Source organism: Aspergillus glaucus (assembly GCF_001890805.1).
Source record: "Aspergillus glaucus CBS 516.65 unplaced genomic scaffold ASPGLscaffold_17, whole genome shotgun sequence".
NCBI classification, from domain to species: domain Eukaryota; kingdom Fungi; phylum Ascomycota; class Eurotiomycetes; order Eurotiales; family Aspergillaceae; genus Aspergillus; species Aspergillus glaucus.
In genome coordinates, this window is record NW_019170469.1 from 5,469 (window position 1) to 27,178 (window position 21,710).

At 48.9% G+C, this 21,710-nt stretch overlaps 11 protein-coding genes across 11 annotated transcripts; 4 read left to right on the plus strand and 7 right to left on the minus strand.

The window, feature by feature from the left end:
- Positions 1 to 1,264: 1,264 nt before the first annotated feature.
- Positions 1,265 to 1,821, minus strand: ASPGLDRAFT_1496839 (uncharacterized protein; the record flags this gene model as incomplete). Its single annotated transcript, XM_022542064.1, has 2 exons — positions 1,265 to 1,673; positions 1,713 to 1,821. 2 exons carry the CDS (start codon positions 1,819 to 1,821, stop codon positions 1,342 to 1,344), a joined length of 441 nt encoding a protein of 146 aa, XP_022398439.1. The 3' UTR covers positions 1,265 to 1,341.
- Positions 1,822 to 2,679: 858 nt separating this feature from the next.
- ASPGLDRAFT_131473 (uncharacterized protein) lies at positions 2,680 to 3,687 on the minus strand (the record flags this gene model as incomplete). The annotated part of the gene is made up of 2 exons (XM_022541048.1): positions 2,680 to 3,357; positions 3,424 to 3,687. The coding sequence occupies 2 exons, from the start codon at positions 3,685 to 3,687 to the stop codon at positions 2,680 to 2,682; spliced, it is 942 nt and encodes a 313-aa protein (XP_022398440.1).
- Positions 3,688 to 4,462: 775 nt separating this feature from the next.
- Positions 4,463 to 5,987, plus strand: ASPGLDRAFT_75910 (NADH:flavin oxidoreductase/NADH oxidase; the record flags this gene model as incomplete). The annotated part of the gene is made up of 5 exons (XM_022549826.1): positions 4,463 to 4,666; positions 4,722 to 5,039; positions 5,095 to 5,127; positions 5,190 to 5,342; positions 5,403 to 5,987. 5 exons carry the CDS (start codon positions 4,463 to 4,465, stop codon positions 5,985 to 5,987), a joined length of 1,293 nt encoding a protein of 430 aa, XP_022398441.1.
- Positions 5,988 to 6,331: 344 nt separating this feature from the next.
- ASPGLDRAFT_59784 (SDR family NAD(P)-dependent oxidoreductase) lies at positions 6,332 to 7,446 on the minus strand (the record flags this gene model as incomplete). The annotated part of the gene is made up of 3 exons (XM_022548397.1): positions 6,332 to 6,703; positions 6,783 to 7,015; positions 7,087 to 7,446. The coding sequence occupies 3 exons, from the start codon at positions 7,444 to 7,446 to the stop codon at positions 6,508 to 6,510; spliced, it is 789 nt and encodes a 262-aa protein (XP_022398442.1). The 3' UTR covers positions 6,332 to 6,507.
- Positions 7,447 to 7,958: 512 nt separating this feature from the next.
- ASPGLDRAFT_175877 (uncharacterized protein) lies at positions 7,959 to 8,856 on the plus strand (the record flags this gene model as incomplete). Its single annotated transcript, XM_022542859.1, has 2 exons — positions 7,959 to 8,523; positions 8,590 to 8,856. The coding sequence occupies exons 1-2, from the start codon at positions 8,005 to 8,007 to the stop codon at positions 8,854 to 8,856; spliced, it is 786 nt and encodes a 261-aa protein (XP_022398443.1). The 5' UTR covers positions 7,959 to 8,004.
- Positions 8,857 to 9,384: 528 nt separating this feature from the next.
- Positions 9,385 to 12,425, plus strand: ASPGLDRAFT_587080 (Zn(II)2Cys6 transcription factor). The gene is made up of 6 exons (XM_022548336.1): positions 9,385 to 9,612; positions 9,666 to 9,739; positions 9,793 to 10,018; positions 10,077 to 10,744; positions 10,812 to 11,941; positions 12,061 to 12,425. Exons 1-6 carry the CDS (start codon positions 9,469 to 9,471, stop codon positions 12,300 to 12,302), a joined length of 2,484 nt encoding a protein of 827 aa, XP_022398444.1. The 5' UTR covers positions 9,385 to 9,468; the 3' UTR covers positions 12,303 to 12,425.
- Positions 12,366 to 13,251, minus strand: ASPGLDRAFT_49707 (2,4'-dihydroxyacetophenone dioxygenase family protein). Its single transcript, XM_022547160.1, has one exon. The coding sequence runs from the start codon at positions 13,088 to 13,090 to the stop codon at positions 12,548 to 12,550; it is 543 nt and encodes a 180-aa protein (XP_022398445.1). The 5' UTR covers positions 13,091 to 13,251; the 3' UTR covers positions 12,366 to 12,547.
- Positions 13,252 to 15,000: 1,749 nt separating this feature from the next.
- ASPGLDRAFT_49708 (uncharacterized protein) lies at positions 15,001 to 15,270 on the plus strand (the record flags this gene model as incomplete). Its single annotated transcript, XM_022547161.1, has 1 exon — positions 15,001 to 15,270. A coding segment is annotated over one exon (270 nt), but the record flags the coding sequence as incomplete, so codon positions are not given.
- ASPGLDRAFT_49710 (uncharacterized protein) lies at positions 15,160 to 15,582 on the minus strand. Its single transcript, XM_022547162.1, has one exon. The coding sequence runs from the start codon at positions 15,444 to 15,446 to the stop codon at positions 15,264 to 15,266; it is 183 nt and encodes a 60-aa protein (XP_022398447.1). The 5' UTR covers positions 15,447 to 15,582; the 3' UTR covers positions 15,160 to 15,263.
- Positions 15,583 to 15,841: 259 nt separating this feature from the next.
- ASPGLDRAFT_37579 (uncharacterized protein) lies at positions 15,842 to 16,336 on the minus strand (the record flags this gene model as incomplete). Its single annotated transcript, XM_022544843.1, has 1 exon — positions 15,842 to 16,336. The coding sequence occupies one exon, from the start codon at positions 16,334 to 16,336 to the stop codon at positions 15,842 to 15,844; it is 495 nt and encodes a 164-aa protein (XP_022398448.1).
- A 2,155-nt stretch (positions 16,337 to 18,491) lies between these two features.
- Positions 18,492 to 21,610, minus strand: ASPGLDRAFT_587354 (uncharacterized protein). The gene is made up of 12 exons (XM_022548337.1): positions 21,248 to 21,610; positions 21,001 to 21,199; positions 20,843 to 20,931; positions 20,655 to 20,785; positions 20,407 to 20,602; positions 20,236 to 20,353; positions 19,800 to 20,182; positions 19,684 to 19,738; positions 19,376 to 19,628; positions 19,137 to 19,303; positions 19,006 to 19,054; positions 18,492 to 18,908 (listed from the first exon to the last, which is right to left on the minus strand). The coding sequence occupies exons 1-12, from the start codon at positions 21,577 to 21,579 to the stop codon at positions 18,784 to 18,786; spliced, it is 2,097 nt and encodes a 698-aa protein (XP_022398449.1). The 5' UTR covers positions 21,580 to 21,610; the 3' UTR covers positions 18,492 to 18,783.
- Between the last annotated feature and the right edge of the window lie 100 nt (positions 21,611 to 21,710).

Here is a 21,710-nt window from a genome sequence, read left to right on the forward strand (position 1 = left end):
GCTTAACTCACTGATCATCCCATTGAGCATACCCAATGATTCTGCCTTAACTCCCCGCATCGTCACGTGAGGCTGACAGGATAAGGTCTGTAACAATATCAAAGTGATTGAATTATATGTTGGAGGCAGTTGCTATTGGCATGCTACAGCTCCATGATACAAAATTCACTAAAAGCATGCACTCCATTACATATGCCCTTTTTCAGTTTTATTGCTTTATGTACCTCTACTATGTACAGACTGGAAGCACATGTCAATGCTGGCAGCATCCTTTCTCTTCTTCTTCCTTCCTCATGTTGATTATTCTCGTCGAGAGGCTACTACCTAGTCTAGATATGAATATTACTTCATTGGTATCTACCAGTTATCGAGCCGTGACACTATGTATGTATGCCCTGCGGCAGCATCAGCACCCATCCTCTGTATATCATCCCACGCGCACATGCACAGAACAGAAAGCAGCATTGCAGACTACTTGTACAGAGCAGCGGGTGGGTGAAGTGGGCATGTGAAATGCATGTTGGTATCATTGGTATCATCAGATGTTCATGCAGAGTAAGTATGCCGCTTTCTAATGTGACTCCAACACCTCATGATCCAGAATTGGTGTACAGTATCTGAAGGATTCCAAATTCAACAGCTCCGGCGCTGTTATAAAAACATGATGTGCTCACCTGATGGTGGTGTGCATTGGCCGGACCATGATCCATCCAATGGCAGCTGACTATACCACTATCAGGCACACTGCAGCAATGACTTTCCTATCAAGGCAATATTCTATCAATAGAACCATTCATACATTACAAAAGAATGACAAACAGACATGTTGATAAGATCCTCTGCAATGATATATATTGTTTCAAGGGTCATCGACACAGAAACCACCAATATTCAACCCAGTTCAGAACAAACTAGTTCAGAATAAACACATCATAACCTTCTCAGTAACCAGCTTCTTCTCTGGAGCTCTGCCATAGTCATCATTATCACCTTGATATACACACAGTATTCGCCGTGATCTGCCCCTCAGTCAAGTGGTGGGGAACAAGATCTACATTGGCTGAGATCCAGCCATAATGCACGCGCGCCCGTGATAAGCCTTGTGCATGGGGGTTTTTTTATAACTGGGCAGTGGATTTCCCCATCCAGTTGATAATGACATCTCTGATTCTACTGTTGATATGTTCGAGGTGTATTCCTGCTTGGGGGTTGTTTCCCATGAGCGGATGGATTTGGTACAGAACAAGTTAAAAGGCATCACTGTGTTGGGTCTCTGATATTGTGCTGTGTAGGATTTTGTCAGAAGACCTGGGCTTGAAAACAGGGTATAATACATCACATTCATTGTTCTTCCTCTTCCTCTTCCTCTTCCTCTTCCTCTTCATCGCTGTCTTCAAGTGGCGGCTCAATCCACAGCACAATATCCTTGACCTTGACCTCAACCTGCCAGTCTCCCCTCCAGGCGGTAGCAGCATACATTGGTTCATGTTGTCCAGAGACATTGTGAGAAACAATTGCCTTCTTTGAATCCTGCTGTAACACTAACATAGCCCCATTCCCTCTTTGCCCAAAAACCAGCTCACCTCTATTCAGCTCACAGCCTGGTTGGGGGGCGTTTCCACGGAACGCATCTTGAAGGTCACTGAGTTGGAACAGGAATGGTGGATCTTGCTCTCAATACTCAACATAGGGCAAGTAGTAGCCAAACACACCCTTCTTTCCTGTCTGTGAATTCTTTCCAGAAAGGAGAATGACAGTTGCAGCTTTGGGCAACGCGTCCAGGTCATCTGCCAGGGTGGAAGCAGGGACAGACGTGGTCATGACATTGTAGTGCTTGTGTTGGTGAACATAGGGAAATATGGGCGAGAAGATTCCAAGAGAGCCCAACTGTGCCAGAACAGATCATACACGGGAGTATCGCCGCGGTATCGCCACGATTGACATGGTCTAAATTGGCGCCGTATCGCCGCTAGCGCCGCGATAGCGCGGCGGCCGCTGTAAAGAAAAAAAAAAAAAAAATTGCCGATGTTCAAGCACGTGCCGATCAGCATTCCTCATTTGGATATCTGCATACCTGCATGCATCTGCATCCACGGATACATCCGTGCCTATCGGCCCTATCCAAGCTGAGTTACTTACAGACCCACCGAACTCATCTAGGCACAGTGCAGATCCTAACAATAGAATACATCTTACTTGATACTATAATATGAACCTTTGTAGATAACCAAAGGCTAGAAATTCTCTTGGTCTGGATACCAATGGCTTCAGTATCCCTAGTTATCGTACAAGAGATTTTGTTGAAGAAGAAAGGGACGGATGCCCAATCGAGCTGACTATTGGCCGATAGTCTCGTAGGAAGGGTATCAAGGGTGAAGCTCGCAGTCAGGATTGATCGATCGGGCCATGGACGATGTTAAGCGAATATAGCGCCCCCAGGATGCCTTGCATTCATTAGACTATTATAGGCAGGCCCGGGATCATAACCAATGAAGAGAGCGGGTAGCTCAGGGATCAGGGAGTCGATTATCTGGACTGCACCAGGCTCTAGGCGAGGAACTTGAATTACACGAAAACGTGATATTGATAGGCTATATCCATCATGATAATAGAATGAGTGCTTAGCCATCCAAAGCGAATCGCTAGTTACAACACCTCGCTAGACGCTACCACAGCATTCTACGCTATGCCAATCGTCGTCTCAAAGTCCTCCGGCTCGCGACCCAAAAGTTCTTTGAGTAGCGGGGACGCATACGCCGCCTCCCCACGACGGAAAGCTTCGAAGGTTGTGGTCCACACCTTGGAGTGATCAAATCCATGATAGACAAAGTTAGGTGAGACCTGGGGCTGTGCCGCAAACTCATCGGGGGAGACCTGGTGGATACGAACGGGGTGCTTGGCGATTTTACCTAAGATATCCACGGTTTGACCCAGCGTCAAGGTCTTAGTCCCCGAGAGCAGAACTTTCTTCTGTCGATAGACAAACCTCGCGGGGTCTTTGAGGAATTTTTTCAGAAGCTCCGCTGTACCCTCTCCCAGTTCCTCACGTTTGACCCAAGCAATGCCCGGACCGGAGCCATCATGTGGGATTCGGATCTCATCCACAGGCTGCTTGGGGTTGAAAAAGGCTGTGTAAAGCGGGTATGATTCGGAGTACAGACCCTCGCGTATCACTGTGTAGCTGAAACCCTGGTGCTTACGGGTGCACTCATCGAGGTATTGCTCTGTGTCCAAGTGAGCCTGCATCACATGAGCCACGGACTCATTGCTTTCCGGATTGCCACCGTAGCCCAAGGAGCCGTAGAAGATGGTTTTAACTCCACTGCGAATTGCCAAGTCAATTGCAAGTCGTTGGCGCTGCCAGAAACTATGTCAGCATGTTCTTGCAAAGCTACAATTTGGTTTTCCATTGCAGCAACTCACCTCAGATCTGTGTTCGTGCCCAACTGATGCATAGGAGATCAAGAAGAGAGTGTTCACTCCATCAAATGCATGCTGTAGGCTGGCGTCATCGTCATAATCAGCCCGACGAAGGTCTGCACCAGCCGATTTGGCGGAGGTCAATTTCCCGGGGTGCCGAGCGATGAAGACAAGGTCCTTAGCCGGAAAGCGGGGCAGAAGGTGTTTGGCAGTGCTGCCTCCAATGCCACCTGCGGCAGGGAAGACGCCGACGGTTTGGTTGCTCATGGTCTAACAGATAGGTCTAGAGCACAGGAAGGAATAGTCGATTGCCACGGAAATTTGTCCGGAGATAGATGCTCATGCAAATAGACCAAGCTAAGCTATCTTATATGCTCGCAATCGGCCGAATTCTGAACCGATCAGAAAGTTTTATGGAATAGAGTCCTCATTTGTCATTGACGATCTTGATGTAACTTAACTAATCTACGATATTACTAAACAGTTCCTAGCATTGTTTACTTCCCGAGCATTTTTGAGCCGAAGGGGGCCGGGGTCCCAGACGGGGAGCGAGAAGTGCATAGAAAGAGAAGGGTTGGGGGTTTCCCCGTCTCAAGCAATATGCGATCATTAATTTCCTTTACATCATCTCTGTAGCCTGCAGTAAACTGTCAAGGTTTCCATTGTCGGTATGTTAGTGACCTACTATCACCGGACATCAGTGAGCACCAAGTCCACCGGAGCCGAAGGAAGGCCGATTATATCCAACTCCGGTGGAGCGAAAGTCCGTCGTTGATTCTCCGGTCCAGGTAATGACTAATGTCCAACCGGATGTCCGGCGGAAGTCATTAGGGGCCATTGGTCAGAATGGTGTGTGCTGTTTCCAGAGTCTGTTCCTCTATTGAGTCTATTCCCAATCTTCAATCGGCGCTGGATGACAAATTGTTCAAGAGCCACCAAGCAACTAGAGTGGTGGTAAATAACCTCATATAAGATGACAGGCGCGCATGGGCATCACATCGATTGAGGATCAATTGAAAAACTACGCATTCTATTCGACACCATGGTGCAATCACGATACGCCAATGTTGACGAAAGTGCTATCGTCGAGATAGCCAACGAGGCCGCCAAGGGAGTGCCCTATTTCACGCCTAAACAGGATACTCCCGCGGGCACAGCGACTTTACGCACTCCAGATGACCCTAGTCTGCCGAAACTGTTCACGCCGTTGAAGATCAAGGGACTTGAGTTGCAGAATCGCATTTTCGTATGTTTCCCAGTTGACACCTCAATCCCTGCGCAACAGGAACTAACCACAACAGCTCTCCCCTCTTTGCCAGTACTCAGCCGAAGACGGACACCAGACTGATTGGCATTTCGCTCATCTCAGCGGGATTATCTCTCGTGGACCTGGCCTCTCATTCGTGGAGGCTACTTCGGTCACTCCAAATGGTCGAATCACACCCGAGGACTGTGGTCTCTGGAAAGACTCCCAGATCGCGCCACTGCGAAGAATTGTGGAGTTCGCACATGGCCAGGGCCAGCATATAGGTATTCAACTAGCTCATGCAGGACGGAAGGCAAACACTGTCGCGCCCTGGTTGAGCATGGCTCGCGGCCCTGCCGCGGCCCTGAAAACGGTATGCCCCATGGGAACTTCGCTTTGTGAAAATGTCATATTAATAGTATATGCAGGTCAATGGCTTTGAAAATGAAGGATTCACACCGGTACATCAAATACCCCGAGAACGCGCTGTAAATAAGGGTCGATGTTTAACGTGTTTGAACAGGCTAACGGGTGGCCTGACGACGTATATGGTCCATCTGCTATCGCTTACAAGGATAAGAACCTCATTCCGCACGAGATGTCCCGCGACGAGATTCGATCATTGGTACAAGCGTGGGGCGACGCGACCAAGCGAGCTGTGCAAACTGGATTCGATGTGAGTCTATATCTACTCGAGCCACCAAGAGTGCCGCGGAAACTAACTACGATCAAACAGACGATTGAGATCCACGGCGCGCATGGGTACTTGATCCACGAGTTCCTCTCGCCGGTATCGAACAAAAGAACGGATGAGTATGGAGGCAGTTTCGAGAATCGCACCAGGTTGGCACTGGAAGTGGTGGATGCTGCCAGGAAGAATATGCCCGAGGACATGCCTCTTTTCTTCCGCGTCAGCGGCACAGAGTGGCTGGAGCATCTTCAACACGAGCCTACTTGGGACGTCAATGAGACCATTCGTCTGGCTGATGTTCTGGCCACTCGGAGCGTCGATGTTCTCGATGTTTCGAGTGGAGGCAACGACCCACGGCAAAAGATCAAAGGTGGTCCAGGGTATCAGGCCCCAATTGCTCAAGAAGTGAAGAAGGTCCTCGGTGACAAGATTCTCGTTGGAACTGTCGGTGCGATCACTTCGGGTAAACAGGCGAACAGTCTGCTGGAAGATGATCTTGATATTATTTTCATTGGTCGAATGTTCCAGAAGAATCCTGGTTTGGTGTTCGCGTTTGGAGAAGAGCTGGGAGTCGACGTTCTGGCCCCGAGCCAGATACAATGGGGATTTGGCGGACGTCGTCGGAAGTGAACTAGCAGGCGCAAACCATACTAAATTTTACATAGTATAGACTTCGTATTTGTCAACAAATGATGGTTCAGTTTGTACATACAAGAAAGCCGCCTAAGACGCATATGATCGTGCATAGCCAAACTATAAGAGCCCAGGTGATGGTGATGGCGGTACCATGTTGTGTTGTTAAGCTGCTACAATCACCGCAAACACATTGACCCGTAGAGAATTTTTTCCAACTCATGTATATATGGGTTGGCCCAGTTATTATGTGGTCAAAACCCATAAATCACGGGAAAGGTAAAGTGCTGGCATTTTATTAGTTCAAATTGAAGATAAATACGTTGACGTTGAGAATTTGTCTCGGGAGGTAAAATCTGAATATATAGCTAGTTGAGCAGTATTTGCATGAAGTCCCATATCAACCTCAGGCTCCCGATATACTCACACACCATCCAACAAGACAAGCATGATATCGTAATGAAGCATACAGATAGATCAATAAACAGCTAGCCAGTTGGTCTATAACTCCGCATCCTCATGCACCAAGCATGCCCCCGTCAACAACCACACCCGTCCCTGTCACAAAATCGCTCGCGGGGCTAGCGAGGAATGTAACAGCCCCACGCAAGTCATCTGGTGTCCCCCAACGGCCGGCAGGTGTTCCACGAATGATGAAATCGTTGTATTCAGGGTCATTCTCCAGTTGCGTCGTCAAGGCGGTCTTGATGTACCTGAATTGTCCTTTCAGCTCCCGGATCCAAAAACACCGGAGGAAGAAAGCACCCCATGGCTTTCTTGGAGGCGACTTACCCCGGACAAATACAATTTACTTGGATTCCCTGTCGGGCGAACTCGTTACTAAAGGCCTTTGTCAATTGAATAACGCCGCCTTTGGAGCTCGCGTAGGCAGACACGTTGTACATGCCGCGGTACGATGTGACCGAACCGATGTTGATTATTTTTCCGGGCCGCTGAAGCTCTAATAATCGCTTGCTAAATTCTTGAGAAGCGATATAGGTGGCCTTTAGGTTAATCGACAGAATCTATGGCAAGTCAATTCCAGCTCATGCGGAAGAAAGGGACAGATAGGGTAGCCGCTGTCGTTTTTGCTTACCAAGTCCAGATCTTCGTCAGTCACCTGTGCAATTGGACCTCTTCTGTTGACACCGGCACAATTCAGCAGTATGTCAGGCATAACTCCTGCGTCCCAGATAACTTGGAATGTCTGGCGCATGGCCGAAGCATCTCGAAGGTCACATTCGAAAGCTCGGAAGCTTTTCCCGAGACTTTCAAGTCGGTGAGATAAGACCTGTGCATGAGGATCGTCTGATACTTGTATAGATACAATCTCAGCGCCGGCTTCTGCAAGTGTGATGCACATTTCTTGTCCAATGCCTCCGGTTGCGCCTGTGCAGATGACGGTCTTCCCTTGTAAGGAGAAAAGTTCACCTACAGACAATTTTGTAGCGGACATGGTTGAAAGAGTGATACGAATGTAAACACAAGGAATCGAAACAATCGATGTATTGAAATCCAAACTCTGCCGAATAGAATTATCTCAGCTAAAAATATGTCATTATCGAAATGCAACCAAGCAATGCATGCCCGAGATATATACTGCCCGTGTACACACTTCATTGATGGCACGGAATCTCCATGTACCCCGCACCCCTAGAAACAACCACAAGAAAAGCTGACCTCATCGTAGATCATATTTTGAATCAATGTCGTTGGCTTTACTCCACATTTGCTTTGACCCATCTGAAGCTTAGGGCTTCCGAGAGGGGTTGATCATGCCGAACACTGGCGATGTCCGGTGGACCCCCACCGGACATGTGTTGGAATCGGTCCGCGTCTTGGAAGTTATCCGCCAATGCTCACCCGGGGTCGGAAGTATTGTATATGCAACCCATCCTTGATATAAAGCCAGTGCTATGCATAACGGAGATAGGAAAGAACTTCAAAGTGCTGCATATATTGGCATAAGCTCGGTTTGCCCACTTTGTATTTTAACCCCACAATCGTGTTAGTTATGACTGGACCAATTCCTTCCAACAGCACTTCCCAGAGACTCCAGGATAAAGTTGCCATCGTCACCGGCGGTGCCACGGGTTTTGGGAAGGCAATCGTGAACAAGCTCGTTGCTGAGGGTGGTAAGGTCCTCGTTTTTGACATCAACGAATCCAGCCCCAAGGAGATTGGCAACGGCGATACGACAAACATAGCATACTTCCGCGGAGATGTGGCCTCTCCGACAGACTGGAGCGAAGCGCTGGCTAGAGTGTTATTATCATATAATCGTCTCGATATAGTGGTCAACAACGCTGGTGTGCTGCACAAGGCTCAACCCTCCATTGATCTTTCCGACGAGGAGTGGGAGCGGGTCTTTCGCGTTAACGTCAAGCAGATACACCTCAGCACAAAAACCATCATCCCATACTTCAAAGAGGCCGCTCGACCAGGCCTGTTCGTCAATATATCCAGCATGAGTGGTGCTCGACCGCGACCAAATTTGGTGTGGTACGGAGCCACCAAAGGGGCCGTCAACACGGTATGCAATGATCCACTGTTTTGGATAGAGCATTGGATAATAGTGGCTAACAAGAATCATGCAAAGGCAACCAAGGGACTCGCAGTCGAATGGGCGAAACATAACATTCGAGTAAACGCCATCTGCCCCTCGGTAGGGGATACAGCCATGATGCCGCTTTTCCTGGGTCAAGATGCGAGCGCCGAGGCACACGAGAAAATGCTTAGCAGTATACCATTAGGCCGCGTCTGCCAACCTGTGGATGTGGCCAATGCAGTTGCATACATGGCCAGTGACGAATCGACTTATTTGACCGGTGTTTGCCTGGAAGTTGATGGCGGTAGGGGGATCTAGAGACTCGGAAGCACTTGCATGATGCCATGCCATCGCGGAAACAGATTCAAGGGGGATTTTGCGCAGTCTTGAGGCCACTTCTGACGGCACAAAGCCACGCTGTCAAATTATTTTTTCGTAATATTATTTCGGATGTCGAAGTCAGCGGGAATATATGTAGAATCCTTCTCTCGAATGCCATATTAGTAGCCCAGGATGGCAAAAAGAAAGCCCACTTCGCAGAAAGTGTCAAGATCACATTTGTCTCGTGATGTGCACTGGATCATAGCAAGACCAACTGGAATTGCATCTATCTTAAGACGACCCCGTATCTTCTGGGGAACGTGGTGCGCTGCTGCGGAGAAACATACGGGGGACAGCCCGTCTGGAAAGGCATTAGTTAGTGACTACCGCCTGAACGGATGGTTGAATTGGTGGCCTATCGGCTAGTTAAGCTATAGGACTACCGGGCAGAAAGCGAGGGCGGTGAGTTACGTGACCCGATGGGTACTAACAGTCAGTCTCAGACTTACCGGCATCATGCCTCCTATTAACGGCCTCATGCCATCACCTTCCAACCGGTGAGAGACTGAGAGTCGTAATTAATAAATTCAGCTTTTCTTGCGTTAGCTCATGCAAAGTCCGACAAATCCGGTGTCGAGAGATCTACTTTATAACATGCAAGACCCAGGCACATCATCGGCGAGACGCATACATTCGCAGCCCATGGGAACCCGTCGACGCGCATGCGATCGTTGTCGAAGGCAGAAGCTCAAGGTAGATCTAGAAACAGTGATTCCGAAGACATTTACTAACAGGAGTTTTGCCAGTGTGACGTGGAGAAGCCATGCTCATTATGCGTTCGGTCTGGTTTCGCGTGTGAAACAACATCGGCACCGCTGAGGTTGGTCTCCTTGAATGGTTGGCTGGGCTAGATGCTGAAACCGAACTGAGTAGGAAATCTCGGAAATCCCAGAAGCCAGCAGTTGCAAGGCGTCAAAATGCCGATCATGTGCGATTTAATGGGCCCCCTGCAAGGCCAGACACCGCATTCTCGGATCCTTCCCAGGAGAGAGTGAGAGACAGTCGAGAGTGGGAGGAGAATGAGCTGGGAAACCGATCGGAGTTGCTTCCTGAACCACACAGATATGCTCAAGTATCTGCAATCGAGCTCACGGACGAAGTAAGTCCCTGCTGACACCGAAATACGTCATCAGTGACTAACACTTCCTCCCCCATAGCTATTTCAAATACATGATCAGGGGTCAGTTGTATCACCAGCCGAGAGTGATATTACCTCTGCACTCCCTGGGGGAGATCACCTCAGTCGCCGAGAGCATGCGCGTCCGGGAAATGAGAGACGATTCAGTTTATCATCCCAGTTTCAGGGACTTATTCTCCCCTCTCGAAGACTTTGTGACTTTCTTTTTCAATCATACTGGGACTCTGTGCATTGGTTTATGATGCTCCTTGATGAAGAGGCTTTCAAAAGGGAATACAGAGAGATCCTAGACAGCCAGTCTGTGGCCCCGCAACAAATGGGGACAGCTGTACTGATCTTAATGGTTCTTACCATGGGTGCAAGATATGCCGCTGATGACAAGATAAGACGAGTCGGCGTTAATAGACAAGAATTACAGGTTTTCCAAAACAATATGCTGGATCAAATACGCGCTCACTTTTTTGACGTCCTTGATACGGGGGACGTTGAATGCGTTCAACTGTGCATCTTGTTGAGCACGTTCTATCTTTATAATGGCAAACCTAATCTGGCATTCCCTATACTTGGTGCAGGAACCCGCAGTGCCCAAGTACAGGGGCTACATAATGAAGCTCTATGGCGCATCAAGAACATGGCCACTGTCGAGGTTCGCCGACGAACGTGGTGGGCTTTGTACGTTCTAGAGAGGTATCTTCCCAAACCCCCAGTACGAACAATTGTTATTATCACAACTTCGAAGCCTGACTAGTGTTAGGTTTGCATCAATGACTTACGGGCGTCCATCATCAATCGACTGCACGTTTTGCGACGTGAAAATGCCCCAGGACATGAACGATACTTTGATCGTCCATCCGTTATTAAACTCGATAGAGTTCTCAAACAAGCAGCCCCAATCACAGGTCACGTTAGGGACATACCAGCGGGCCAAGTTTGAGTTGTACTGCATAGCAGCCCCAATAATGGATAAAGTATACAGTTTCGGAGCAACAGTCCCAACCTCTGTCGTGGAACAGGCGGCGGAAATCAACACTCGGCTGGTGGAGTGGTTTAGCCAACTCCCACCGGAACTGAGGCTGGATCCCAACGTGGATTTGGATACAAGCAAGTTGTCCACCTCAGAGGTTAAGGTCTGTCAGCTTTTCCAGCTCCAAGCGCTGACCCTCCAGCTTGCATATGATAACATTCAAATCATCCTACATCGCCCGTTTCTGCGACATAACCGCAGCTTGCTCATGACACCCGCTACCCACGCCTCGGAAGCACGCCCAACAAGCTTTGAGCAATGCAATCATTGCGCTCGTCGGACGTGCAGCATTCTGCCGCGATATACTCAGGTCCTTCTGGCGGCCCAAAATACCCACGCAGCGGCATACATTGCAATGCAGAACTTCACTGCTGGTGTGACTCTCGGTATGGTAGCTCTGTCAAACCCTAGTTCAGAGCAGTCCCAAGATGCCAAGAAAGGAGTTGCAAACTCCATCTCTTTGCAGAAGGCGCTTGCCGCGTCGTCTATAGTCCCCTCTCAAACGGTCAAGGTCCTAGAGGCTCTCTTTCGGCTCATTTTCCAGCGTGAGATGCAGTCACTACTTGGGAATCAGCCGTTTGACCTAGAGAGCCCGAGGGGCTGCACGAGTAATCAATTAAAGACACGTGAAGGCCGTGACAAGTCTGCTCCGACGAACTCCGATGATACATGCCAGATGGAGCCAATGCTGTCGCACGAGGCTCGACAGAATAGACAGGCTCAGTCAACCTGTTCTGTACTGGGTGGTACACAAGAAGATGGCCTTTGGGGAGAGCCGGCATCGGGGTACGAGGGTGATGAAAATGTCGCTCTAGATGCTGATCCCGGAATCGGCCAGGCTTTAGAGTCAATACAACAAGGTATGTCGGCAGCCGCCCAATCCGTAATTCCCAAGCCATAACAGGAAGAAGCCCTTCTTCTACATCTTTGGATCTTTCATTCGCACGAAGCTTGTTTTGCTGACGTCTGCGACCCTCAGTCCTTTGGGAACATTCCGACTCGATGTTCCAATCAGCCTCAGGTGTCTCCAACTCTGATCCGCAAAACACTGTCGCTGCACAACCAAGATCTTCAATGAATGATCTCTCTGATATTCCGCCCTTCCCTTCGCCCCAGGCTTCAATGAATGCAACGATTGACCCCGCCACCCAAGGCCTGATCGGCTCCAATGACCCATTCTATGGTCAGACCTGGATGTGGAATTGGAACGACTTGCACTAACTTGGCTGACAAACGGTAGCCAGTCTACTACTGTATCAATCCAACTGCTGTTCAACCGGGGCGGCTGAGCCTCTTCTGTAGAGATCGCAATGAACGTATAAGCGGCAACGACGTGCCATGTACAAATGCTACCAATACCCTACTGCTTCATGGACTATGCTGGAAATGGGCCTTTCTCAAACGGGTAACGCTTGAATAAGCAGACTTGTCTTTATTGACAGATAAAAAGGGCATTATGCACAAAATCACCGAATAAACTGGTCAACATAAGCCGCCCCCAACCCGACCTTCTCATAATGAGCCTTTGCGCTAGAAAGTTTCGAGAAAACATCCTCCACACCAAGGGGCGCCCCGTGGGGATCGACATATATATATGCCCCAGTGACATGGAACAATGTAATCATTTCCTCAACCCCATCAGGTACTTCGAGTGTGTGAATGTCGCCGGGGGGCTCAAAAGCATGGCTCCCCTCCGTTGCCCACCAGGGGTGCTCGAGATAATGCCACTTGCCGCGGAGCGTAGTGGCATGGACGGGACCGGAATGACGATGACGCGACAGGATTCCTGAGCGGCGCACGCGGAGCAGGTTTACGAAATAGCCCTGGGAAACGTTGAAGAGGATAGGTCGGAACCAGATGTCCGGGGCTTGGGGAACCCAGAGCCTTTCCTCGAAGTCCAGGCTTAGGATATTTGGGACCACCAAGTCCTCGGAGACGTTCGGGAGAGGTTCGCCTTGGTATGCGACTGCTGTCGCCTTGGGACGATCATCGGGCGTGCTTGACGACATAACGGAGACGTTTTCAAAATAGAGGAGATACACGAGCTTTGGATAACTTCGAATCGCCAGGAGTGGGTGGATAGTAGGTCAAGGGAGTCAATTAGTCTTCGTTGCTAGTGCTTGATTGTAGTTCTTGACAGTCTTAAATATACAGTCTCTTCAGGTGGCACCTTTTTTATGGGAGAGTCGACCTGCTGAATATGTTGTCCGGACTACCGACGCCAAAAGTTCCGGTGGACATCCGTCGACAACTCGCAACTCCGGTGCGGGTCCGAGCTGGTGCCTCATCCCCAAGTGCGTTTGGCTCCTTTCAATGCAAATGCAGTCCGGCCCCGGTTAGCCGACACTCCACTTTTAGTAGAATCATATCGTATAAACGCGAAATTGCACCAAGTGTGGCATCGTCTACACAGGGTTTAACTGTACAGAAACGGATTCAGAATCAAACTTTATGGTTGACTCTTCGTGCGTGCTTTCAGTTCACTTCGTTTTGGCAATATTTCGGATGTATGAGGATACACATCAGATCAGGCATGACGCGTTGACTGGACCGGCACTTTTGCAATCCTGCAGAGAGCTAGTAGATAGTTGAGTGTTAATATGACTGTTGTGGCCAACTGTAGCGCATTTCCACTTGACAAGGATGAGATATCTAGATACCCAGGCTCGTTGCTGATGCTGCAACCTGATAGATGTGTCCGAGGACCTACGAGAACTCGAGTAGCTCGGTGATAACCGTCTCATTTGTCGTAGCGATCAATGTCTGGCTGTTTATTTTAAATCAGTTCCACATGGGTTGTCTATGATTGCAAGAATGAGTCAATAACCATTTCGAATCGTCCCCTACTATATGAAGCCGTGTATGTACATTGAACGATAAAATCTATTCGAACGAATGTTCCCGCTCGCTGTGAAAGCATCACGGAATGTTCTTCTCTCCTAATCACACTGCTTGGAATCTACGCGCAGTATGGGCATTTATGCCAAGGTTTCCACATGCTGTGCGTCCTTGGTTTTCTCAACTTGCTGTCTCATCTCGCTGCCCGTGAAACTACTATCAGGCCCTGGGTCTCCAACACAGCTATTGATCTCTTCAAGAGAAAGCCCCTTTGTTTCTGGAAAGAATATTACCGCCACGCCAGTCCCCAAATTCTGGTTTGACACTCGTAGCGAGATCATTTCACCTATCAGAACCAGCACAACTCCAATGAAACCAGGGGAGCAATCGGACTCGTCCGACTCGGTCGAGAAGAGAAGTCAGAACATTTCCCTGGATAGAAACTGTGACCCATCTGGCGGTTAGGGCAATCGCCGTTTGTCTCGTGAAGCCGAGCCTGTTCTACAGTGGGAGCTTTAGGTCAGAATTCATTCACTTGAGCCACACAGACAGTGCAAATGTGAGACCGACTATTCAAAATGAGCGTTCCCATGCATTGTCCTCCAAACATCGTTGCAAATTCCAAGGCAAGTCGTTTCAGATTATGAGGCAGTCGCAGATCCTGAAAGACACTCATCCCTTGACGACGCACTTGGTCCATTTGGATCTGACTGCGCGTCTGAGCAAACTCGTCGACAGGCCTATTGCCTTGGACACTGCGAAATGTCCGGAACGCCTCGTCCGCACGATCTTTCTGATGTACTGTTAGTCGTCATTCAACTGAGTCGTAGTTGGACTATTGCACATAATGCAACTTCGGATAACCATACGCCATCTCGGAGGCTCGAGAAGCGGGAAGACACCAGCAGCCAGAATCCCAGGAGGAATGCATTGAGTTCCCTTGGATTGTATAACACGTGTACCAGACCCATCCGAAAATAGAGTAGCCGATTCCAACCATGACGCCTGAATGATCCCATCTGTAAGCGTGCTTAACGCGAATACATGATGTGAAACAACTTAACATAAAGTCCTACCAGAAACCCCCTGGTCTTTGGTGGCTGTGACGGCTCAACGACCAGACAAACATTGCCAACATGCCAAAAGATGCCATACAAGCAATATGGACAAACAAGGGCTCAAGCCGCATCGCACAAAGGCTTATATAGAGACTGCACTCGCCAGAGAGATTTCCTCTCATTTTCCCTTCCCAGATTCGATATTCTCGTTGATGGCTACAATAGTCAAGATAGGAATTCAGTTCGTTATTATCTTCTATTCCGAGCCCGTGACAGTGGCGAGGCCTCACTGATATAGAGGAACAGAGCCAATAATCATCCCCGTGCCAAGGCCAATGAATGCTTTCATGGCCAGAAACATCCTGATATGAACACATCCCGCTTGAAGTGCGCCCCCGTCTAGGCAGTTTGTCGGCCGCAGGGGCAATGAGCAGGGCTCCGAAGAATCCACCGGCCTGGAAAATACCATTGGTAACTCCGATCAAGGAACGTGGCTTGGGAATTCTTCGCGGGATCAGGATTGAAGTAGCTGACTAAATAAGATTGCCCTAGAGTTGAGGCGATAATAGAGGCGAATAGCCGTATGAGAAGGAGCCAAAAAAAAAATGATGTGGTTCGCGCCGGTCAACCTGGTATACACGGGATTCGGATAAGAAATTTTTACCAGGATGTTTAAAAATATTCCGTGTATGATTCGACTAATTCATGGTACATTCAGGCATTAAATGGCGGCATCATTATCATAAATTGGATCAACAATGCTTTCCCAGTACAACAAACACTGATTTTTCCAATGCCTACTTGTAGTATATATATTGAGACATTGAATTCTGCTACAGTATATCAGAATTTATTTGGCTTGGGCTAGGGGTGAGTTGTATCCCGATATGCAGGCGGCAGTACACCCTCTACTGCTGCCTTGATTTGAAGAGCCAGCGTGCGTGAGTGCCACCGGTGGTGTTGGGTATGGCCACCCATAATCCAGAAGTTATCAAGTCGCAAATTGCGCTTCCACATGCCACGAACTTCACCCTCCACGTCGATTCCCCAAGTTGCATCCAGGCGAGCGACAATTGCGGCGGGACTGATCACATCACCCTCACTTCCATTTATGTCCTCGCCCAAAGAACGACCGCCCAAGCTCTGGGCGGCAAAATCATGGATATCCTTATCTGCGTATCCTGTACACCATACAATGGCATCTGCGTTGATGGAGCTGCCATCTGACAACTGCAGCCCTGATGGCGTGTATGCAATGGGCTCAACCTCAGACTTGATACCAGCTTTACCCTCTGCCAGCAACTTGGTACTGCCAACATCCACATAGTGCCCGCCTGAGCACTCAATTATATTATGCATTAACACTGCGTCTGGGTGAAGACCGTCATGAACAGGAAAGCTGTTAAACTGGTCGTTCACCCGGCGGGGGTAAACTATGGTAGAAGCGTGATAGAGTGTATATGGAGGTAGTATACGTATGTAACAACTTTGGTAGTAATAGCCAGTCCCATTGGTGATTAGACTGAACGCTGGTGTGACGGTCTCGAGCAATATGAGTATATTGGTAGATTATCTGACGAAATTCTAACATGAGGAGAGAAAAGGAAAGAGGCAGGCCTGCCGGCGACGAGCTATCTAATGTGTGCGAGGGGTTTAAGCGAGGCTCAGTGAATGTCCATGCCCAGTGAATGTCTATGCTCCGTGACAGCTGGTCTCTCTAATGTTCGCCCAGTGGTCTCCCTAAGGAATGTCAGAGTCACATGCCCGCTCCGGGCGGCCCTGTACCTAAACAGGTTATGACCGCACTATTACTACTTCGGCCTGGGCCTGCATGCTGCCCTCAAGAACCCCAGAGCCAAGCATACCATAGACATATACATCTGTCTGGACAACCTGGAAGCAGTACAGCAACTCCAAGGCCAGCCCACCGGATCAAGCCAGTCAGTATCCAGGAGCTTCCAAGAAGCCGCCCAAACATGGCCAAACCGCACCAGAGCACCAGGCATACAGGAAGGCAGGGTGCACGTGAAGTGGGTCCCTGGGCACACAGGCGTTGAAGGCAACGAAGAAGCCGACAAAGAAGCCAAGATGGGCTGCCACGGGCCCCTGAATCTCCCTATAGCACCTGCGTCAATAGCAGCTGCCAGACGAATAGCACAGAGGATGCACTGGCATGCCTTCACACAGTTCTGGGCAGAAAAGGCCCCCAAACGATACAAGGACCTCAGGATAGGCCTGGAGAAGCGCCCCCCAGAGCTCCTCCTTCCACGAGCAGCCCTGGGCCGCCTCCTCGCCGCCAGGAGCGGACATGGTGACTTTGCAGAGTACCATGAACGCTTTAAACACAATGACGCCCTGCTGACATGCTCCTGCGGCCGCAGAAAGGAACCATCCCATTTCTATCACTGCAGGGAGGGCCGCAAAGCAGCAGCACATCCATGGGGCCGCCAGCCTGTGACTGATATCCTCCGCACAAAGGCTGGATACACCGCATTTGCAGGCTGGCTGGGAGAATCCAACTTCTATACAGATATCTGCTGACGACATTAGGCCATCAAAACTCACTAAATCCAGGGACATCCAGGCTTACCTCCGGTCTCCCTTCCTCTCTCTCTCTCTCTCCCCTTCCTTTCCCCTTTTATTGTACCCCTGCCCTGCCCCTCTTGTTTGCGTTCATGCTTTTTCTTTTGTTGCAAACCAATACGCGCAATTTTGCTGCCTTGACAGTCATGAAAACCCAAGCAGCCCCCCGCGCGGGAGGCTACCTGTATATAGATGATAGATGGTTGTTTAGCTAGGTGACAGGCAGTCTCGATCTGCCCGTCGTATGTCCCGCACCGGGACCAGGGTTTTTCCGCGTCCGAGGTTTCCAAGGATGCGTGGAAAGTCCCGAACCTCGACGTAAAATAGACACACACACACACACACACTACTTCGGCCTAGTGCCAGTAGACCTTCGGTGCTTGTCTAATATACATGCGTTCCGCCCTATGTCCGTAACAATAACACTCACTGCGCTATCTATAGATCTTCTCTCACAGTACGACCTAAAGAGCGACTCAGGCAGCAATGTACTTGCGTTCCGGGCGCGCTGGGTGGTCTGTGGAAACCACCAACGCCTCGGACTGAAGGGACACAATGAATGAGGACGGATGAAACGGATGGTAGACGCGATGGAGACGAAAACTTGTATGAATACAATCATGTACGATAGATAGGCCATTTGGCCACTAGTCGCGGCGCATTGGGGGGGTGTTTGAGAGCCTCAGGCTCCAATATGCCCCGCTCCTGATTGGCCCGCACTAGCGAGCCCACATACAACTGCCGGATAGAGGAGATCCACCCTCATCCATCTACACAGACACAGAATACAATAGTATCGTCGATGCCGTTCCTTGCCATAGCCTGATCTACAGCTATTACTACCGAAGTTGTTACATACATATACTACCTCCATATACACTCTATCACGCTTCTACCATAGTTTACCCCCGCCGGGTGGACGACCAGTTTAACATGTGACACTAGGCCTCCATCACAGATTCTCGGTTCTCTCTTCGCATGACTTCCCACCACCAAGCACTGAATATATTATGGTCCAGAATAAAATTGTAAGACCAAAAGTATAGACAATAATTTTTGAGTGCTATGCCCCAATTCCAGTGGCTTTATTGCTCAAACCTCAACGATGTCCTTGGGCCTGTAAGTAAACTTGATGGGATTTTGATTTGTCCAAGTGTGTTTGACATCAGCTATCCAGGTTCCAAAACAGAGAAGTCCTTGCCGTGTTGTGTCATCTATTGATCTTAGCCAGTTAGTTTCCTGTTCATTATGTTCACTTTTACTGCCGACCCCGAGGTAGACTGTAGCGCCGTCTGGGATGTAGCCTTTGTTTTCGAGGTTGTCCGGGTCCCAGAAACAAAAATATGCACTAGGAGCGTCAGACAAATGAACAACTGATATGTAACCGAATTTGGCCATTTGCAAAATCCAGATAGTCGGCGAGGGGTCATAATCGAGCCACTGACGGAAAATATCGCCACATGATTGCATATTGAATGGTTCCCAGAATTTAAGCTATTTGGTCGGGGGAACGAAGCGTTAGTGGGGAGAGTACAAAGCATTGAAAACAAATTTAGCAGAACATGGAGGAACCTACAGCTGGTTCTTCCCCCTCTCCAAATCGCTTGCGGGCCATGAACTCAGTGGTCTTGCCTGACGCTTTGGAATTGCATTTGATACATGCCCCGGTCTTCTTCACTTTGTCCAGATGTTCGGAGGCGTTCGATATGAATCTCGTGTGAAAACTATTTTCCAGATATTTGACTTCAGAAATAGAGTTAATGCTCTGAACAGACAGAAAGAGAAAGCAAGCACAGGAAAGGGGATAAAGCATACTGATGTCATCAGTTCCTTCAACAACACTCATAGAGCACCCTGTATTCTGTTCAATCAGCTGGAATGTCTGATGGCCTTTCTTCTTCATCCCCTCTTTCAAGTCCTCCATTCTCGTTTCTACACTTTTATTGAGCCTTTTTTCATCTTGAGGGGTGAGCTTGTCCTTTGCACTCAATTCAAAGCGTTCGATGATTTCACGGCCGGCCTGCGGGAAGCACGAGAGAAAATGGTATAAGGGGACAGCATCCTCTTGCTAGTGGAATATCAGCGACGGAATGTGACAATCTTGTATAGACCAGGAAGCTTACATTGACAACCCGCCAGTATTTGTACTGACCGACAGTGGCGCACCATTGAGGAGGGCTAGAAATCTGCGTTAGTATTTTCTGTCTCGCGGAGGGCAAGAATATAGTTGGATCTTAACTTGTTGCATAAAAGCGTATCCCCTCCCGTGGCTTCCCAAGCAATGCTGTTCTTAAAATTTTGCTCCGAGGACTCGGTAGTCTTCTGATTTTGCCTTTCATGGCTGGCATTGAGTGAAGCCTGGGTAAAAAAAGAAGATACAGAAGCTGAAACCTCGGCTTTGAACTTGCTGGCCTCGTCCACGGAACTGGCACTGCTATCTGCGCTTTTCGCTTTCGAACTGGATAGTCGGCCACCTAGTTGGACTCGGCGAGCAAACAGGAGCCCGTATTTGTTATGGAAATCTCCGAGTGTGTCGGGGTTTTTGACCTTCCTGATGTCCTCTAGACATTCATCGGTGATGTCAAGGCACACGGGATCCCAGTGAAGGGTGACGCGAGGGAACTTTGATAGCAAGTCAGTGGTGTACAGTAGGGGAAGAAAAGGAAAGAACATGCATTGTAGTTAACCACCAGATTCTGTTCATTCGTCTTGTTGTCTTTCCCCGTATTTTGGGATGTGCCGCCTCCTACACCGACTTTGGCACCCGCTGAGACTGGGCCCATCGCAGCTGCTCTAAATAGGAATGAGTGAGATATAAGGCAAATCGACAGGTCGAAAATTCATACCCTGCAATCTGAAAAGAGCCTTCAGCGAAGGAGCTATCGGCAAGCGACTTCTGAAATGCATTTTTTGTCTCAACCACCGTGACAGAGGAGTAGTCGTCCACTCTATAGTGAGGAATACGACATTTGTACTTTCCTGGATCTGTGTTTTTCGAGGATATCTCGTACGCTTCAAACTCGCGAGGGCGCAAGGTGAATGCTAGGATACCATGAGTGACGATGTCTTCTTAGAAGGAGTAAGGTGTATATACCGTTATATGCGCTGCGTTCTACTCTTCGAGGAGTCTTATTATCCACGTCTGTGATCACATGATGCCCACTCAGAAGACAGTTTTCTCTTGTTATGACGCTCCACTCTTTTTCGGACAGGTCGGCGGCATGGCTTGACCCGATATATTAGTTGTGACAACCTTGCCTTGGTTCTCAGTCTAGAACTTACTTAAGCTTTCCCTGAACTGCTTTCCAGTTACTCGGATCAAAGGCTGAAGTCAAGAGCTCGGGGTTTTTCTTGAGTACTTCTGGTGGATTCTGTTTCCAAAGTCAGAACCTTCCCTTCTCAGGCTGTCTGTGTTATGATGAGAGAGTCAGGAGACGTGCCTCGAATGCTAGATCTAGCTTTTGGCTGATAAACGCTTTAGTGGCCTCATCAACATTGGTGAAAAGTTTCTTAGTCTTGAAATAAATGTCTTTATTGGGGACATCGGACGATTTGATGCCCAGAAGGGCCAAGTATAATTCCACTTTCATGTCATCACCGACGTCGGAACCATCGCGTTCGCAGAATGGGCTCTTGAGGCTGGTCCGGCTCAGTAAAACTTCCTCATATATATGCAACGCCACTTACTCCTTGGAATCAAATACATGGTTGCTGACGAGAATTTCTCGAATATCCTTGAGAGTTTTTCCTTTGATTGTTTGATCTGCATTCAATTGAACGATCTGCTTCTGTTTTGATGTTTTGCTGCTGGGGTCATATCGATGTACCCGGAGGACTTGATCCTGCTTCGATGGTGTTGCCATGATGAGCTGAAAAGCACTCAAGAACGGAAATTGTATGGTGTGAAATGGTGCAACTGGGTGGACTTGCTGGATATAAGAACGCTTGAAGATCACCACCGCCAGAGGGGATAACACGAACACTAATAATTCTGATGCAGTCCTCACGGAGGGTTCCATGCCTCTACCAGGCTCAGGCCGCGAGCTGATGCTCCTGTTGAGGGACAAGTGGGTAATGATGGTTCAGCTCATCTGCTCACCCCACTATATGATATCATCAAGCAGAATCAACATCATAGCTGAAAGACACA

Bases quoted from the DNA above. Each gene is read 5' to 3' on its own strand.
- ASPGLDRAFT_587080 (XM_022548336.1), top strand. From the start codon at position 9,469: ATGCAAAGTCCGACAAATCCGGTGTCGAGAGATCTACTTTATAACATG. The intron at 10,745-10,811 runs GTATCTTCCCAA...GACTAGTGTTAG, and splicing joins GCTTTGTACGTTCTAGAGAG to GTTTGCATCAATGACTTACG. The intron at 11,942-12,060 runs GTATGTCGGCAG...TGCGACCCTCAG, and splicing joins TTTAGAGTCAATACAACAAG to TCCTTTGGGAACATTCCGAC.
- ASPGLDRAFT_49707 (XM_022547160.1), bottom strand. From the start codon at position 13,090: ATGTCGTCAAGCACGCCCGATGATCGTCCCAAGGCGACAGCAGTCGCA.
- ASPGLDRAFT_49710 (XM_022547162.1), bottom strand. From the start codon at position 15,446: ATGGTATTTTCCAGGCCGGTGGATTCTTCGGAGCCCTGCTCATTGCCC.
- ASPGLDRAFT_587354 (XM_022548337.1), bottom strand. From the start codon at position 21,579: ATGGAACCCTCCGTGAGGACTGCATCAGAATTATTAGTGTTCGTGTTA. The intron at 20,183-20,235 runs GCATGTTCTTTC...TTGCTATCAAAG, and splicing joins ATCTGGTGGTTAACTACAAT to TTCCCTCGCGTCACCCTTCA. The intron at 19,304-19,375 runs GTATGCTTTATC...CTATTTCTGAAG, and splicing joins TGAAGGAACTGATGACATCA to TCAAATATCTGGAAAATAGT.